At 38.6% G+C, this 19,035-nt stretch overlaps 1 protein-coding gene and 1 long non-coding RNA gene across 6 annotated transcripts in view; one reads left to right on the top strand and one right to left on the bottom strand.

The window, feature by feature from the left end:
• The window catches only part of LOC141581431 (uncharacterized), a 263,107-nt gene extending 260,144 nt beyond the window's left edge, over nucleotides 1–2,963 (bottom strand). For 4 of the 5 annotated variants that reach the window (XR_012514029.1, XR_012514026.1, XR_012514028.1 and 1 more), the window contains exon 1: nucleotides 2,659–2,894. This is a non-coding gene — a long non-coding RNA (uncharacterized LOC141581431). Of the gene's footprint in view, nucleotides 1–2,658 lie in introns of all 5 variants that reach the window. The other variant, XR_012514030.1, reaches the window with a different exon arrangement.
• A 39-nt stretch (nucleotides 2,964–3,002) lies between these two features.
• Nucleotides 3,003–19,035, top strand: part of CYP7B1 (cytochrome P450 family 7 subfamily B member 1) — a 186,236-nt gene continuing 170,203 nt past the window's right edge. Inside the window, exon 1 of the mRNA XM_003935531.4 lies at nucleotides 3,003–3,525. Coding sequence (XP_003935580.1) covers nucleotides 3,428–3,525 — 98 coding nt within the window. The 5' untranslated portion in view covers nucleotides 3,003–3,427. The remainder of the gene's footprint in view (nucleotides 3,526–19,035) is intronic.

Genomic DNA, 19,035 nt, shown 5'->3' with positions numbered 1-19,035 from the left:
ACATTTTGGAGATAAAACTGAATTCAACTGGATTGAATATAATGATGCTAATAATGAGCCACAAAAATAAAAGAAGAATAAAAGACATCTTTAGATTGTTTTAATCAGGTTGGTTTATGGAATGGAGGTCACTTTTAACAAAAGTGGAAAACCCAAAAGGAATATATACTTAAAATGTATGGCATATATATAATAAAGTGTACCAAGTAAGCTACTGTACAGATAACACAGCAGTATGACACAGTTGCTAACCAAATCTGGTAGATAACTATGCAGGCTGCTTTCTTCCACTTCTCTAAGGCAGGGTAATCAACCATGGGTTTTTGCCGTTATTAATGTGATAAAATAATATGTTAAGTATCATGCTTGGCAAATAACAAATGTTCAATACATAGAGTGAATTTTAGTATTTTGATTATACTTTTAAACAAAAATCATCTAGGAGAAAACAAAAGCATGAAGGTTGAGACTTCTGGTGAAAATCAGTGAGTAGCTCTCTGCAGTGGTTACAGAAATGTCCCAGCATGGACACCATCCTGTAAACTGGCTCTGCTGTTCCAGCAGTGATGGAAACCACTCAATTTGCTTTCTTTTGGAAGAGACAGAGTGGTTGTCAGTTTACTACAATCTTTTGGACTTCCTGGAAAACTGAATGTATAACATGAGAAAGGAGAGGTAGGAGAAAGAACCTGGAATAGAAGTTGAAGACAAAGAGCCTGTAAACACCAAGATTCTGGGGCTACTCCAGCCATTCACAGCTTTACAGCTATGGACAGTTACACCTAAAAAATATACTATGTTCTAACCACCACAAGGTTTTTCACTCTATCAGCTAAGTAAGCACTGGCCTCAGGATTTGCAATATTAAAAGAGTCACAGCTCATCTACCATCAGATGCTAACTGACCCCACTATTCCACAAGCCATAACTACAGCTTTGATTGGACAAGAGTCTGGTTTCAATAACCTTCTCCCAATTAAGAAGACCACTGACCACTGACTGGTTCTGACAGTCTACAGAGATTATACACTTATGTACCTTCATATGTAAAATGATCTTTTGATGTATAGAGCATAACTGTAATACACTGAAATGTTATGTAGCCACCCCAAAGTGAAAACGGATCATATGCTACATGCATATTTGCTCAATAGGCATGTGTCAGCACCACCTCATGAATATTCACAGCTCCTCCTATAACTAGTTAAACATATATATGTTTAACCAACCTCTTCAGCATGAAACTCCTACCCAAACCCTCCCCCTTTGAAGGGCTTGTCTCTGGTCCTGGCTGGATGGCCACCTTGCAGACTGTAACCCTTTGGAAGAAATAAAGCCTTCCCTCCCCTTTTGAAAATTTAAAATGTATGAATTTTCATTTTCATTTCATTTAACTTTTAAATTCAGGCAAACTTATACAATGGGGGTTTGTTGTACAGATTATTTCATTGCCCAGGTATTAAGCACAGTACTCATTAGCCTTTTTTCCTGATCCTCTCTCTCCTCCCCACCTCTACCCTCCAGCAGGCCCTGGTGTCTGTTGTTCCCCTCTATGTGTTCATGTGTTCTCAGCATTTAGCTCCCACTTGTAAGTGAGAACACGTTGTATTTGGTTTACCGTTGCTAAGGATAATGGCCTCCAGCTCCATCCTTCCATGTTCAAGGAAAAGAGGCTCATAAACACCAACTTGCTTCCATGTGCAAGGATGGAGCTGGAGGCCATTATCCTTAGCAGCAGAAAACCAAACATTTTTATGGCTGCATAGTATTCTATGGTATATATACCACATTTTCTTTATCCAGTCTACCATTGATGGGCATTTAGGTTGATTCCATGTTTTTGCTATCGTGAATGGTGCTGCAATGAATATAAGTGTGCATGTGTCTTTATGAGAGAGTGATTTATAATCCTTTGGGTATATACCCAGTAATGGGATTGCTGGATCCTATGGTAGTTCTATCTTTGAGAAATCACCACACTGATTTCCAAAATACATGTGGCCAATAAGAATACGAAAAAACATTGATCATTAGAGAAATGCAAATCAAAATCACAGTGGATTTTTAAGTTAATAACGTGAATAGGCTGAGTATGAGGGACATGGTGGCTCAAGCTTGAGTATGTATGGAACTGTGCTGGGGAGGGGAGCTGTACAATGAAGACGAATTGAGGAGGGCTTCTCATTGCAGGTGGAGGATATTACTTTACCACAAAGGCAACTATTAAGAGTAACCATTTTAAACAGAGTAAAAGCTGGATAGGTCTGTGTTTTAGGGAGGTAGAAATGGGGATGATGGACTGGATGGGTCAAATACCAGAGTTCAGTTTTAAAGCTGTGGAACCCATTCCAGAGAAGTGTTGCTCTGATAGAACACAGAAGTCCTGGAACAGGCCTTGGTTAGAATGGTAAATATTTACAGTTGGAATGGTAAACACTTATCAAGTGAGCAAGCAGGACAAGTTACTTAATCTGAGTCTCATGTTTTCGATAAAATACTACTTAAAAAAATAGAAAGTAAAAACGTGTGTAAAGTATTCAGTGGATGTTCATTACACTCAGAAAAAGATATTTTAAAAGTTCTCCCTTATTCCGAGTACCACCCGTGGTACTTGAACCACTTGGGCCCCTACCACGCTGTTGTGCAATTTCTTTTTACCTGTCTCACTCTCTTCCTGCACTATGTGCCTCATCGGGACTTCCGAAGGCTCACAGCCTAGGACCTTGTATTCCGCGTCTCTGGCGCGCGCCTCTGCACACAGTAGGCCTCAAGCAAAACGTGTGAGCAAATAGGCTGTAAAGGGGTGGAGGAGGTCGGCGCGGAACGGGTCGGAGGTCGCGCACTCGGCGGGTTTCTGCCGCCCTCGCAACCCCGCCGGGTCGTACCTAAGAGACCGCAGGTGTCAGAGAGCAGCGGCCACCGTCTCCAGCGTCCTGAGGGCCAAGCAGAGTCGCTCCTCCAGCAGCGCCGCTCCTCCAGCAGCGCGTGGGCGAAAGGCTGAGGAACCCTGCGGGCTCCCGTCCACCTAAGAATCGAAATCCCCTCCTCTAGGCCTTCAGGGCTGCTCCTCGGGAAATTCTCTTTCCCCTTCTTCCCCCTTCCTTGGCCTTTCTTCCTGCCCGGAAGGATCAAGAGCGCTATTTTCCAAAAGCTGCCGGGTCGGAAGCGGTGGGGGACGGCGCGGTGCGCGTGAGTGGAGGATAGGCGGGGAGAGGGGAGTCCGCGAACTTTTGTCACTCAGTCCGGGAGACCCGGGTGACAGTCCCTCTGCGCCGCGCGCAGGCCAGCCTCTCCGGCCCTGGACTAGGGGTCGCTGAGCAGAGAAGCCGCCGAAGGCTGCAGAGTCGCCGACCGCGCCGCTCGCAGGGAGACCCCGGGCTGCCCACCGCGGCCTAGCGCGCGCCGAATAGCAGACGTGTCAGCGGCCATGGACCGCTTCTCGCTGGAGCAGTCCGGCCCCTGGGGCCTGGCCCTCGCCGCGGCCCTGCTGCTCCTGGCCTTGTGCCTGCTCGGCGGGCGCACCAGGTAAGCGCCCCGGCCGCCCGGCCACGCATGCGCCCTGGACCCTGGGGCCCGCGCGCGACCCAGATGGCGAGGGGAGTACCCTCCATGATTTCCAGTGCAAGCAGTCAGAACTTGCTGCGGGGCACTGGCTTCCTTTGGGACTGCATGTAGTAACAAAGGCTTCTTCTGTCTTTTTCCCACACATAGGCATACATATTAAAGCTCTGGGACCGAATTCCATTTGCTGCTCCAGCCTAAGTTGTAATAAGCCCTAGGTTGGTGGTATGCATTATGCATCACAGACACATTGTGTGGCTTGCCTCGAATTTTATGGCCTAGAATTCATAGAGCATTTCTGGAGGGGGATATTCTTGCATCTCATCAGTTAAAAGAGAACTATTTCAAGAAAATGCCAGTGCATGGTATGAACAATAATTCTGGGTGCTTCTTCTCTGCTTCAGTTTACCTCACTGTACCTCATTTGGAAAGTGAAATAATAGTACATGCCTCTTGAGATTTTTGTGAGTACTGAGTTAATGGAGAGTATTTTATGCAGTTCTGTCATTTTTATAAGGACAAACAACACACACAATGATGACAAAACCTAGTCGTGTGTAACTTCTTTATCTAATTTGAAATGCAGAAGTAGAAACAGAGAAGTTCAAATAATATCATTCACTTTGAAGTTAATCTGTTTTTTGCTTATTTCTGGATCCTGTTTTCATACTGCTCTGGTCTTCATGGCTTTTGAAAACCAAGCAGATGTGTTTTGTTGGATGATAATTGATATATGTATGTATATATATTTGCATACATATATTAATGTATAGATATCTACGTGTGTGTGATATAGGTTGTTTCTCAATAGTTTTGGGGAAAATGACACCTTTGCGCCGCATACAAATATCTATGGAGATTTCTAGAATGCCTGGGGATGAGTACTCTAGGAGTATTTGCCTTTCTTCACATGTCAGTTTTCAGAGATGTTCCTGGAATGTGCACTCTTCCAGGTTGCTTTTTCCAATGGCTGTGCTTTTGCCTGAGAGCCCAAGATGAGGACTCAGGGCGCTTGAACTTCAGTGGTATGTGATTCTATGTAGGTTTCACCTTCTCTATTTGCAGGGTCAGTCAAAGCCAGTTAAGATGGGCCTCTAGGTAGGTCTTTAAAGAGAGGTGATGAAAGAAGCTATTGGTTTTATTCCTGCTTTACATGGAGGGTAGAAACAGACAAGTTGACTAGGACAGTATGGATCAGTGAAGATCATTGGTGTGAGAATGTGGAATTTGAGGGACAGGAAGGTGAAAGGGCAAGGTAGGCTTTCTCTCCTAGCATTCTGAAAATAGGCTGATCTTTCTCTATATCATGAAAAATTATTTTGCTTTGATAATACTGCATTTCAGTGTACAGAAGATAGCTTCGTTCGTCCCAGTGCGGACTCATGTTCCTTATTTCTAGCATTTGGATAATTTAACGCTCTAGGAAAATGCTTTTTCTGACATCACCTCTAAGAACAGAAACCATGGTTAAGAGTCCCTTATATATTCTTACAGAGTTTTTAGAGCTTATTCTAATATGCATGAATATATGTTAATAAAAGTAGTGAAAAAAATATATTTTGTGTTACACCCTGTATTTTCCACTTTACAATATATTTTAGATACCTTCCTATGTCGGTTTCTAGAAGTCATTATTTGTAATGGTTACATAAATATACACCACCCATACACAAAAACAAACACACACACAAAACATAGATATCTTTGAGCTTTTGTGGAAATATTTATATAGGATGGTGGAGTTGTTATCAAAATGTATATGTTCTTTACATTTTAATAGATGGTGCCAAATTACTCTAAGTCTCAATTTATGTTACTACTAATCATCTGTGCAAGTGCCAATTTCTCCACATTCTGCCAATACTGTTATTATAAATCATTTTTATTTTGCCAATCTGATACATAAAGCTTCATTTTTATCCCAAATTTTCATGTATTTACTTTTAAAGGAATTCATATACTTTAAAAAAAATAATTGTTTCTTCAATAATTTATTTTTCTATTGGGTTCTTTTTCTATATGATCAGCAAAGACTCCTACATAAATAGGAATTTTCATTCTCTTTTATACCAGCTGCAATTATTTTTACTATTGTAATTTGCATTTGTTTAAGAGTTTCTGGATATATGTCCTTGCTTAGAAAGCCCTTCTAGTTCCTAGAACATGATAAAAATATTCAGCACAGTTTTCCATCATCACATTGAGGATTTTTATACATACATAGCTTACATTTTTATTCTCATTCCATTTTCATCTTTTGAACAATTATGGCTGAAAAGTTTGTAATATTGCATAGTATAGGAATACCGGATGTTCCAAAGTAAAAATTTAAATATTACCTACAAAAATGGTTTTAAAAAAATTAAAAATAGGTAAAAATCAATTCAGAGGTCATTTGTTACCTTCAGACACTTATCAATTCTACCTCTTTTGGAGATAGAACTTTGATTTCCTTTTGCAAAATTATCTTTTACCTTGTTGGATATTATCTGGTGAGACTGTCAATCACAGAAGCCATTGCAGTACTTGTCAGGAGAGATGACAGTGGCTTGGCCTAGGGTTGGGACTGTAGGGTTGATGGAACATGGTTAGAAACAGGTTATATTTTTGACAGCAGAATCAACAGAATTTACTAATGGGTTGAACATAATGTGTGAGGAAGATAGGAATCAACAATGAAGCTTAGAAGTTTTATTTTCCTTTTTTTGGTTTCTGTTTTTTGTCTGATTATTTAGTGGACAGTAATGTCATTTCCTTAGATAGGGAAGGTTTGGGGGAATTGAGGAGATCAATAGTTCTGTTATGGGTACGTTAAATAGGCAATGAGGTATGTGCTTTCGGTGCTCAGGGGAGAGGTCCAGGCAGGACTTTCACATTTGAAAGTCACAAATGTGAAGAGGACACCAAAGCATCAGCAAGTTGAGAGCACCTGATGAAAGGGTTTAATGGAGAATAGGAGGGTCTGGGTCACTCTCCTTATGGAAACTAAGCCTGGTGGAGGAAGACGAAAGTTTTTTTTACACCACTTATAGTCAGTTCCTACCCCTGAGTTCCGAGTCAGTTTTACCACCTGTTAAGTTTGGCATATACTTGAATAGAAAATAACTTTACTCTCAGCTGTCCACATCCTTTCCTTATATTTTCTTATAAGAAAAGGGGAAGAAACAAGGAAAATATCCACTAATAATGACAGCCTGGTTTTCTCATTCCCTGGGCAGTGGTAACACTGAGGGATCTAGAACACAAAGGATTTGCTTGAGAGTAATTAAGTAATTAGAAACAGAAATAATTGACTTATGTGATCGGTGATGTCAACAAATCAACATTTCAAAACAACTCGTTATCTGTATAACCTTAAAGTCTTAGAACTCAAAAAAATCATTAAATTCTTACTTTGACTAAAACTTAACAGCATTTTAATCTTATTTCTTACCAATTACAGCATTGGAGAGGGGGGTATAATGATACGCATATCGAGTAAGATGGCTGAAAGAGTACGAGGGCTGAAAGAGAAAAAAACTCATACTACCTTTTTTTTTTTTTTTTGGTCCAAATAGCAACTAAGAGAAAAGAATCTGTGGTTAGTGCCAAGGAAACCCAGTGTGCAAGCTGACTGTCCTCTAAGCTTTCAAATAGAAATAGCCCATGATATTCTGGTATTCTGAACTTTACCTCATGCCCTCAATTATAAATTGCAAGATCATTCCTTCTTCCAGACAGAGCTTTGGTCAGAGAAATGGGGACTTGACAATAGTTAAAAAGAACAGTGTTACTCAAAGTACAGGCCTGACTGGTACAAGTCACAAAGAGATAAATACAAAGCCTGAGAGTAAACACTTAGAAAGTTTTAGTCCAGTTTTACAGAACAATTTTAAGTCTGTTCAATCTAATAATTAAGAAAAATGCTTTTGGGTTTGTATCATTTTTAACATTTTATTTTATGAATCATTTTTCTTAATTTACCAAGATATTAATCCTTGACAGATGCAAATTAAAACAAATACCAAGAAAACCAGTCCTTCATCAACAGCTAGTTTGAGAAGCACTACAAATATTTTGCCCATTTAAAAAAATTAAGTTGTTTTCTTATTGTTGAATTTTAAGAGTTCTTTGTATATGTTGGATGTTTTGAACAGACTATCTTCTAGCCTTTGGCTTGTATCTTTAGTCTCTTAACAGTGTCCTTGCAGAATAGAAGTTTTAAATTTTAATCAAGTCCAACTTCTCATTTTTTTAATGGATCCTCCTTTTGGTGTTGTATGTAAGGGGTCACTGCCATACTTTTTAACTTTTTTCTTCAAGTGTTTTCCTGCTTTGTATTGATCTTCTTGTTAGCAACTGTGGTTTTATACTATTCAATTAGACTACTGTAGAAAATAAGGTGTCTTGCTTAAAGTTACAGTTTCCATCTAAGAATCCAGATGATGTTAAGTGAGGGCTTACTATATAGGGTAACTTTTTGTACTTTACACCCATTTTTTAAATTTTGAGACAGAGTCTTACTCTGTCACCCAGGCTGGAGTGTGTTGGTGTGATCTCAGCTCACCGCAACCTCTGCCTCCTGAGTTCAAGTGATTCTCCGGCCTCAGCCTCCCAAGTAGCTGGGATTACAGGCACATACTACCATGCCCAGCTACTTTTTTTTTAATTTTTATTTTTAGTAGAGACAGGGTTTCACCATGTTGGCAAGGCTTGTCTTGAACTCCTGACCTCAAGCGATGGACCCACCTTGGCCTTCCAAAGTGCTAGAATTACAGGCATGAGCCACTGGGCGCAGCCATACATTCACTTTTTTTTATTTTTTATTTTTTAATAAACCTAAACTGCTCTAAGGAAAAGAAAAGGTTTATTTTAAAACAAAAATATACATGATTTGTAACCATACATCTCAAAAATTTGCTGTGCTCATGACTACTTTTTATGTCAATCATGAGAAATTTTGAGACTATTCCACTGTGTAAGTAAAAAGCCACTCATCCGTATCTAGGATCTTGATAAGGCAATAAAAGTTCCAGTGTTTTACTATCTCACTTATAATTTATACCTAATCCAAAGTGGGACTTTCCCTCTAACTACAAGCAGGTCTTTGCACTCAGAAGGTCACTGTGGGTATGCCCTTCACTTCTTCAATGCAGTGGTTCTCAAATGTGGGTGACTTTCCCCTTCCCTCACCCAGAGGATATTTGATAATATCTGAGGATATTTGTTATTTTCATGGAAGGGGAGGGTGTGCAACAAGCATCCAATAAATAAAAGCAAGGAATTCTGCTAAATATTCTGCTGCAAAGGACAGCACCCACTACAAGGAATCATCCAGCCCCGAATTTCCAGGTTGAGAAACCCGACTTCAGTGTAACCCACAGTGCCACGATAACCCACTGCCTTTGCAGGTGGTGAATCACCATTCTAGATGTCTGAAGAAATCCGCATCTGGGGACACAAGCAAACCTGAACTACATAAAAAAAGTTTCAACAAGAAAAAGATCTCAAAGACTGAACTCAGAAGAGTAAGCCTCAGCACATGACATTTCCCAGATTATCTCAGAAAGAATCCTTTCTTCAGTGTGATTCAAAAGATCCATGAACTGTGGTGACCACCTAGCAGTCTAGGGAACCTAGCTGAGTCACCTTTGTCAACTAGAAAATGGAAACGACAGCTACTAGATAGATGTGAGAATCAAAGCACGTGAAAAATATGAACACATTTTGAAAACTGTGAGGTCCTATTGACACAAAAAAGCAATAACCAAATCTTCTCTGAATAACATTAAGCCTGGAAGACCCCAAATCCTGTCATTTATAATTTCCACTGCTTGACTTTCTGGGCCAACACCATACCCCACATTTGGGATCAGTGTTCTTTCCTTATCGTGATCAGTTAAGCCAAATGATAAGGAAAGTTCACTTCCACCTAAAGGCAAGCTTGAAAATCAATAGGAATAAGGCAGCCAAAGCACCCTGGGAGATTACATTTAAAATACTGAAAGGAAAAAGTCTGAAACTCGTTTACTCCGAGGTGTGAGTGTCCAGTGAGAAAAGTTGAAAGCTCTTTGCCCCAAGATCAATGTGTTTTAGTAGGAATCAAAGCCTAAAGCTAAGGGAAAGGCATGCTTATCTCTATGAGAGAGGAGTACTTTGAAAGATAATATGCTTTTTATTCTTTAAGCCATGTTAATTTTCAACTTTACATAAGGCCACACTGCCTGTCTAAATCATGAATTAATCAAAACGTTTAACTATCGCTGTTATTTCTGCAATGTGCCCAAGAGTAAGTTCGGACAATATCTGATATTAGTAGAAATCAAAATCTTAGACTCACCTAAGCAGAATTTGTTTTTTTAAAATGATGCTGTTATGGGTTGAATCATGTCCCCTGAAAACTCATATGTTGAAGTCCTAACCCCTAGTACCTCAGACTGTGATTAGAATTGGAAATAGCATCATTACAGATATAATTAGTTAAGATGTGGTCATATTGCAGTAAGGTGGATGCCTAAAATAATATAACTAGTATCTGTATAAAAAGGGGAAATGTAGACACAGACACAAACACAGGGAGAATTCTATGTGAAGTTAAAGGCAGAGTTCAGGGTTAGGCTTCCACAAGCCACGATATAACATCACCAAAGACTGGGCAAGAGGCATGGAACAGAATCTCTCTCTCAGCCCACAGGCGAAAGCAACCCAGTAAACACCTTGATCTCAGACTTCTAGCCTCCACAATATGAGACAATAAATTTCTATTGTTTAGGTCACCCAGTGTGTGGTAATTTGTAGAGCAGCCCTAACAAACTATTACAGGTGCCCATCAAGCAAAAGCTGCAATAAGGTCATTATTAACATCAAAAGCTGTGGTGGGGAATATAATGGCCCTCAAGTATTCATGTCCTAATCCTTGAAGCCTGTGAATTTGGGTCATGTCAAAAGGGATTTTGCAGGTGTGATTTGAATTAAGAATCTTGAGATGGGAACATTGTCCTGGATTATCAACACAGGCCCAAGGTAATCACAGGAGTCCTTATAAGAAGGGAGTGGGAATGTCAGCTTACTAATGAGATTGGAGATGCCATGCTGCTGTCTTGAAGATGGGGGAAGGGTCCATGACCTAAGTCTTGGTGGCCTCTAGAAGCTGGAAAAGTCAAAGAAATTAATTCTTTGTGAGAGTCCCCAAAAGGGATACAGCCCTTGCTCACACTCTGACATTAGCCCAATAGGACTTCTGACCTCCAGAACTATAAGAGAGTAACTTCTCTGTTAAGCCACTGGATTAGTGGTAATTTGTTATAGTAACATTAGAAACTAATATAGATTTGTGGTACCTGGAAGTGGTGTGCTGCTATAACAAATACCTCAAAATTTAGAATTGGCTTTGGAATTGGGTAATGGGCAGATGCTAAAAAAATTCTGAGGAGAATGGTAGAAAACTTTATTTACTGGAACAAGTGGTTAATAGAAATATGGATGGCAATGACCCCCTTAGTAAGAGGTCAAAAAGAATTAAGTAAGGGGTATGGTGAAGAACATATCTTTAAAAATATTTAATTCATCAAAAATAAACAGTAGAAATAGGAATGTTAAAGGCACTGTGATATAACTTAGAGACCAAAATATCACCAAAAACTGGGCAAAGGCATGGAACAGAATCTCTCTCTCAACCCACAGAAGGCTTACATGAAGTGAGGAACTGAGAAATATGTTATTGGAAAATGCAATAAAAGGGATCCTTATATAAATAGTTGTAGAAATCCTAGCTGTATTGTATCCTAGAGTTATGTGGAAAACAAAACTTGTAAATGAACTTAGATATTTAGCTGAGGAGATTTTTAAGCAAAGTGTTGAAAGATTAGCTTATTTTTTTCTCACTATTTATAATAAAATATGAAAGGAAAGAGATAGATTAAGGGAAGAACTGTTAGGCAAAAAGGAACCAGGAATTGATGATTTGGGAAATCATCCATCTATCCATATTGCAAAAGGCACTAACATTAGTAGACTCACTAATGAGTGCTCAGCAGAGAAGGCTAAGGGTGTGGCTGGACAACTTTTGCTAGCGATGGGAAGAATCAGAAAACCAGATCACTCCATCACACATACTCATTCATTTGTACTGAGTATTTAATCAATCATTGAAAAGATTAAGGAATAATCTTTTCAATGACTAATGGTTACCATCAACCATCTCTGAAGAAGCCAGGAATAGAGATGGGATTATTCAGGAAAGATCTGGGGGAAAATCTCTCATGAGTGAATGAATCTCTGTGACACACATGGGAGGCCCACAGAGTTCTTTCGAATTTTTGCCCCAAGATGAACCATACACAGATCCTTGCAAATACCTGATTGTGATTATTTAGATGATGAGATCTGGAACTCTTAAACAGATGAGACTTTGACTTTGAGTTGATACTGTAAATGGGTTAAGACTTCTGGGCTATTTGGGATGGAGTGAATGTATTCTTTTTTTATGCAGGTTGAACATGAATTTTGAGGGCTCAGAGGGAAGATTTTGTAAGGCAGAATATGGGATTAAGTTAATGATCTTGACATGAGGAGATTATCCTAAGCCACCTATGTGGGCCTGGTATAATCACAACTGTCCTCATAAGAGACAGGCAAAAGTGTCACAGTGGGAGCAAGAGATTTGAATTTAGGTGGCACCTAGAAACTGAGAGAGGCAAGGAAATGTATTCTCCCCTAGATTGTCCACAAGGAATACAGCCCTGACAATACCTGGGATTTAGCTCACTAAGGTCTATTTTGGGTCTCATGTCCAGAATTATAAGTTAAAAACAAAATCTGTTATCACCCCTTTCCCATCATGTCTTCCGTAAATACTTTCCCCTCTTCATTATAAATCTTTTAATTCTGGTTTAAGTGCCTTATTTAAAAAAGATATTATTTAATCCATTTTCATTTATTTAAAAGAATTTAAACATCTTATTTTTTTAATTCTTTCAGAAAAGCTAATTTTTTTCATTTTGTATGGATTGAGCAAGTAGGGAAAGAATGGAGACATCTTTGTTTTCATATTTGTCTTTTGCAATGCAGACTGTTTTTATATGTTATCTTCAACAATAATTTGGGAAGTGGGTATCTATACCTAAGTCTATTAATAATACACATTGATTTAAAAATATATCTAATTATTGGACAAAAACATGTTATTAATGATTTGCTATAGATGAACTGTGTTTCCCAGCACATCCAGTTCTAAGTCAGAAGTCTTCTAAGGGAAGATCTACCCATAAGGCTGTACTTCCGAAAGAAATGATAATTTAAAACACTTTAAAAATTTTTCTCAAAGCTTTATTTTAAATAAATATTAAAATAAAAATATAAATTTATTCTTTCTGTTTTGTAAAAGAAATACATATTTATTGACATCAACTTCAAGATACATGTAAGCATAACAAAGAAAAGTAAAACCATTCCAAAGAAATATGTCACCTATATATAACCACTGGTAAATGTCTTACAGAGAATTTGGATTCCAGAAATGGCAGAGTTGCTTGAACCAAACTTATAGTTCCACAGAAAACAAAATATGAAACAAACAAACAACCAATTTATACTTGCTGAAGAACAGGCAAAAGAAGGCAGATATCAGAGGGGAGGCCACCCTTAAAGAACATACCCATGCTGAGTGAGGTCCAGGGCAGATGACATTGCCCCTGAGGGTTACTCCCTATCAGCATGGTGGGGGCAGCTGGAACTAAAGCAAAAATCTACATATTATCAACACGGAGTGTCAGACTTTGGGGCTACTGAAGTGGCTGGCAATCAAAGAGAGGAATGTAGAAAAGATGGAGGCACCTCAAAAGTCTGTATAGATACACCCCTCAGATTCTTGGCCAACTCTGGAAATATGCATCTTCAGGGAAGCCCCCAAAAAGCCTAGCAGAAGTGATCTGCTGGAATACTGCACAGGGACTTCAGTCACTGCCCACCACTGGTAAGATGGAGTTTAGAATTACATCTGCCTCAGTCAATTCAGAGTGCTATTGCAAAATACCGTAAACTGATTGGCTTGTAAACAGCAGAAATTTATCTCTCACAGTTCTGGAGCCTGGGATGTCCAAGATCAAGACACAAACACATTCAGTATTTGAGGAGGGCCCAGTATCCTGGTTCATAAATGGCCATCTTCTTGCTGTGTCCTCACATGGACAAAGGAGCAAGGGAGCCTTTCTATTATAAGGACACTCATCCCATGTATGAAGGCAATGCCCTCATGATCTAATTATAACCCAAAGATCCCACCACTTAATACCATCACCTTGAGGGTTAGGATTTCCACATGCAAATTTTAGAGGAGAAACAAACATTCAAACCATAGCACCACCAAAAAGGAGAGAATCTGTAAAGATCTCAAGCTTTTCATAAACTCACCTTGACAAAGAGTAAAACTAAGCTTCCACAAGTTCAAAATAATCAGTCAGAAATGTATCTGCATGCTAAAACAAAATCAACACTTCATAGGAAGAAAACAAAATCCAAAATCCAGAAAGATGGTGCTTCCAACCAATAGACTGGCTATAATAAATACTGGCAAGGATATGGAGCAACTGAAACTCTGTTGTATTACTGGTGGAAGTGTTGTTGTTGTTGTTGTTGTTGTTGTTGTTGTTGTTGTTGTTTTAAAGCAACAATTACTTAGAAAAGTTCCAATTTTCTGAAGTGGTTGTGGATAGAAAACTCTATATTCTATGCCCATCAACATTCTCCTATGTTATTACATTACAAACAGCAATAAAATAGAATGAAGGAATGATAAATACAACTGATTGAATCTCAAAGTCATTATGTTGAGAGAGAGAAGTTATACACAAAAATAGATACTGTATAATCCCATTTATATGTAGTTCAAGCAGGGAATTTTTATGTTTTTCAGAGGAGGTGATAGGGAGATGTCCAGGCACAGTGGCTCTTGGTTAATAGCTAATCACCTAGTGCACACTTTCCCTTACAAAGCCCAGAGATTGGATTGTTTCTTGTTACCATGTGAGACAGATTTCTAGCTTGCTTCACTGTTACACTTGGTCACTTTAAAAAAACGGTCCTAAGATAGAGAACATTCCATTTGTGTAATAAAAACGTGATAACCCTAAAAAAAACAAACCTTTTGTTGTTTATTTTGTACTTCATTTAAGATACCATTTAATGATTCACGGGACCATTGGGACTGCTAACTAAATCAACATTGAGGATTGCTCAATTCTGTAATCACATTTTACTGATAAATCCTGGTTATTCCTTTAAGTACTTCGTCTGTTTCATCATAACAGAAAATCAATTCAAAAGTTATGTTGGATTAGCATAACTCTCTTCTCTCTATCAGAAGAACATCTTAGAGTGTTCGCCTAATAATGTGGGGTACTGTCTTGGTCTCTTTGGGTGCCCTAATAAAAACATCATAGATTTAGAGGATTAGAAAGAACAAAGTTACTTTTCATAGGCCAGGAGGCTGGGAAGTCCTAGATGAAGGTTCCAGCTGTTGCTGTGTCTGGTGAGGGCCCATTCCTCATAGATGGTGCCTGCTCACTGTGTCCTCATGTGGAAGAAGAGGCAAAGGACCTCTTGGGCTTCTTTTATAAGGGCACTACTTCCATTTGTGAGGGCTTCACCTTCATGACTTAAACACCTCCCAAGGCCCCACCTTCTGATACCATCAAATTGTGAATTAGGTTTCAGCATATGAATCTTGGGGTGATGCAGACATGCAGATCATAGCTGGCAATTTGTGTATGTTAAGTCATCTGCAGCTCAGTCTTTTCCTACTCTGGGACATTCTTGCAGAAAGTTGTGTAGTGGTAGGCAAAGAGTGTGGCGATGGAGCTAAAATTAACATGGGTCCAAAATTCAGCTTTACCCCAGTCCAGTGGTGACTTGAGAGGGTGGAAAGGGAAGATGGAAATGAACAATGTCAAGGTTCTCCTATGTGCCAGGCTCTGTACCTAGATATTTTACATCTGTTGTCTCATTTTATCCTCACTCTTGTTCAAAAAATTAACTATTATTAAGCTATTTTCAAAAGAAAAGACTAAAATAATGTAAGATTAAGGTGTAGCGCTACTTGGAAATAGACCTGGGTTTTTTATTCTAGATCCATTAGACTGTGGTAGGCAGAATAAAGCTTTCCCAACCCCAGAGATAGGCACATTCTAATCTTCAGAACCTATGAATATGCTAGACTACATGGCAAAGGGGAATTAAGGTTGCAGAAGGAATGAAGGTTGCTAATCAGCTGACCTTAAAATAGGGGATCCTCTTGCAGTTTTTGAGAGGGCCCAGTGGAATCGGAAGGATTATTAAAACTGGAAACAGGTGGCAGAAAAAGGAAGAGTTATATGATTTGAGAAATACTTGATTTTTGCTGGCTTTGAAGATGATAGTGGGTGAAGGAGTCCTGAGCCAAAGAATGCAGGCAGCCCTTAAAAGCTGGAAAAGACAAACAGATTTTTCCCTGGAGCCTCCAGAAAGGAATTCAGCCATACCTGCTCTGCCAATACTGTGATTTTAGCCCAGTGAGGCCCATGTCTTCTGGCCCAAAGAACTGTAAGTAAATAAATTTTTGTAATTTAAGCCACTAAATTTGTGGTAATTTGTTGTAACATTCTTAGAAAACTAGTGTAATGGCCATATTTCCCATGTTCTTTGCATTAAACTACATTGCCTCTTGCAAGAAGATTCAAAGGGTGAAAAAGATTGGAAGATTGGGCCTTGGTGGACTTTGCTGGTTGCTCATGAGGAGCAGGATGGAAAGTGAACATTCTATAATAAATACTCAGTCTCAGTGCCTTCGCCACTGTGGTAACACATCATCATTTGAGAATTTTTGGTCTCAGATTTTACAGATCTTCTTGGGCTCACAGATTAGCATTGATTTCTTTGTTCCTTACCCATCGATTCACAAGTAAGTTTTGAATGTCTTATGCATCTAGCAAATCCATGAGTTTTAAAAATAGTTTTGAAAATAAGTCAGAAGTTGAAGGTATTGAGACCCAGATGTGATTTGGTCAGGAGTTTTTTTTTTTTTTTTTTTTTTTTTTTTTTTTGCACGGACCTGATGTATACCTACTTATGGTTGCCTGCAGCCTGGAAGAGAAAGCTGAGCTTGACTCTGAGAATTCGAAAGGATCTAAGGGAATGGGAGCTGTACTTAACTGGTTTTCCAAAAATAATAGAGAGAGCCATCATCTGCAGAGGAAAAATTAACAGCTTCTTGTAGGAGAAGGTTTTTGTGCTTTATACAAAGTAAAATTCCATTGAAACTACTCCAGGTTACTGTTCTGTGAAAGGCAAAGGACAAAATTATAGAAAGCTACTTTGCTGAATAAGAGAAGGTGACATCTATTATATCATGCATTTTTATAGCTGAATTGCTCATTTTTATGGGTTTGGCATTTTTTTCAATGTAGAAGTATTTGGGATGGGATCTTTTTTTTTTCTATAGGAAAGTGGGAAGGATTAATTAAGTCTATAATTGCTTAATATAAAAATTAATAGAAATTCTAACAAAAGTACACCCATAACAGAATTTAAATTCATTGTCATTTATCCTCATAACTTCATCATAAATAGTTGACATTAACGAAGAAGAAACTTTAGAAGCTTTACTTTAGTTTTAGCGCCTAGCATACTCTGGCACTGAGTAGATTCTCAGTGAATATTTGTTAGAAGAATGAAGGGTGAATGAATGGTTTGTTACAGTAATTATTATCTTTTTTCAATATGAATATTTTAGAGTTCTAGATATTGATATCAAAAATACAAACTGCATTCAAAATGAAACCTAATGTCATACATACCACATTTTCTGCTGCTTCCATTAAAAACCAAAGATTTAATTAGCAAGTGCTTGCCTAATTGTGAATATTTTATAAACGGAGAACACATTAGTGTAAAGATTTTTGTTTCCCCTAAACCTAACTGCACACAGTAACTGGAGTGCAGATGATCTCTAAAATTCTTGCTTCTGAAAATTCATTTTAAAAATATGTATTGTTAGCTTTCAGATTTAGGTACTGGATTTGTAAAACTGTGCTTAAGATTACACTTCCTGGTATAGGTGGATAGTGTGCTTTATTTAACAACTGAGAACTCCTTTGTAAAAGGACTGAGCCTGATTTTGGTAATCACATAGAATTCCATACATTTGGTCCTTAGTACATTTGAAATAAATAATGGTAGGATGAGTGCTCATAAACCATTTAAAAGACTAGGTTTTCTGTTTGAAAAACTGAAGTTGTCCTGGTGAAAGCAGTGCTTTTTATTCACTGTATTGTAGAGCTATGAACACTCAAATCATCCTATCCCAGGACAGCAAGAGGCTTATTGTTGGGTCACTGCCATGGAGAACTTAGTGTTATAGTAATGTATTTCAGTAGTGCTTTTAGGGCTAGAATGTAAAAACATTAACTTCTCTGGATAATAAGCAGATATTACTTTAGCATTGGCTACACCAATATTGTTGGTTCATTTTTATATTTTTGTATATTAAGTACATAGTATTACAGAATTGACTTTGACTTGTAATGGGGATGGCCAATACTTTTGAGAATTGTCTATGAGACTATTATACATAGAGGAAAGTGTCTTATATTCACTATTATATTGAATTTTATTGAATCCTCTTATGATAACTTTCCTCATTTCATAGAGGTTGAAAGTAAGTTTTATTTAAATTAATGTGGTACAGTTCAAACTCACAATGCTTGACTTCAAGCTTAACTTCTTAACACTGTTTTTCCTTTTTTCTTATTCTTTTTTAACCTCTCTTACAACAGTGTTCTGACATCTGACTTCCCCTTAACTAAAAATGAAAATATGAAGATCTAGTACATTTTAAGCATGCTATAAGAAATATAAGTATGATATGAATGCACACATTTGGACTTTTTAAAAATAATATATTAAGCTTAAGAACAAAGCAGGCAAAAATCGTCTGCTGTCTCCCTCTTGCACTAGATTGTGTGAAAGCCACACTTGATGGTCAACATTGGCAAATACCTCTTTTTCTCTATCCCATTTACTGGCTATTGCATCCACTTGCTTACTGGCTTAGCAGAGGCTTGGAGTCTAGGCTGCCCCATGTCAGATGTAATGGAAAGCAGGAGAGAAGATTCACGAAGCTGCCTTGTAACACAAGGGTAGTAGCCAGGCAAGAGTCACATCTCAGTCTTTCTGAAAACTTGTAAAATTTGGTTCAGGATTCATTTTCAAAACAAAACCAGATTGGAAGAACCTGGAATCAAAGGGGAAGGATATTTTCACCCCCTGGGAATTAATTATAGATAGTTTAGTGCAGGCGTCCCGTCCCCAAACTATGGCCCGTGGCCCCCTGAGGCCATTTATCCGGCCCCCCGCCGCACTTCAGGAAGGGGCACCTCTTTCATTGGTGGTCAGTGAGAGGAGCACTGATGGCCTTCCAACGGTCTGAGGGACAGTGAACTGGCCCCCTGTGTAAAAAGTTTG

The sequence above is a fragment of the Saimiri boliviensis genome, chromosome 15 (genome assembly GCF_048565385.1).
Source record: "Saimiri boliviensis isolate mSaiBol1 chromosome 15, mSaiBol1.pri, whole genome shotgun sequence".
NCBI lineage: Eukaryota > Metazoa > Chordata > Mammalia > Primates > Cebidae > Saimiri > Saimiri boliviensis.
The sequence above is the reverse complement of the archived record's forward strand: the minus strand, read 5'-3'. Positions and strand labels throughout refer to the sequence as shown.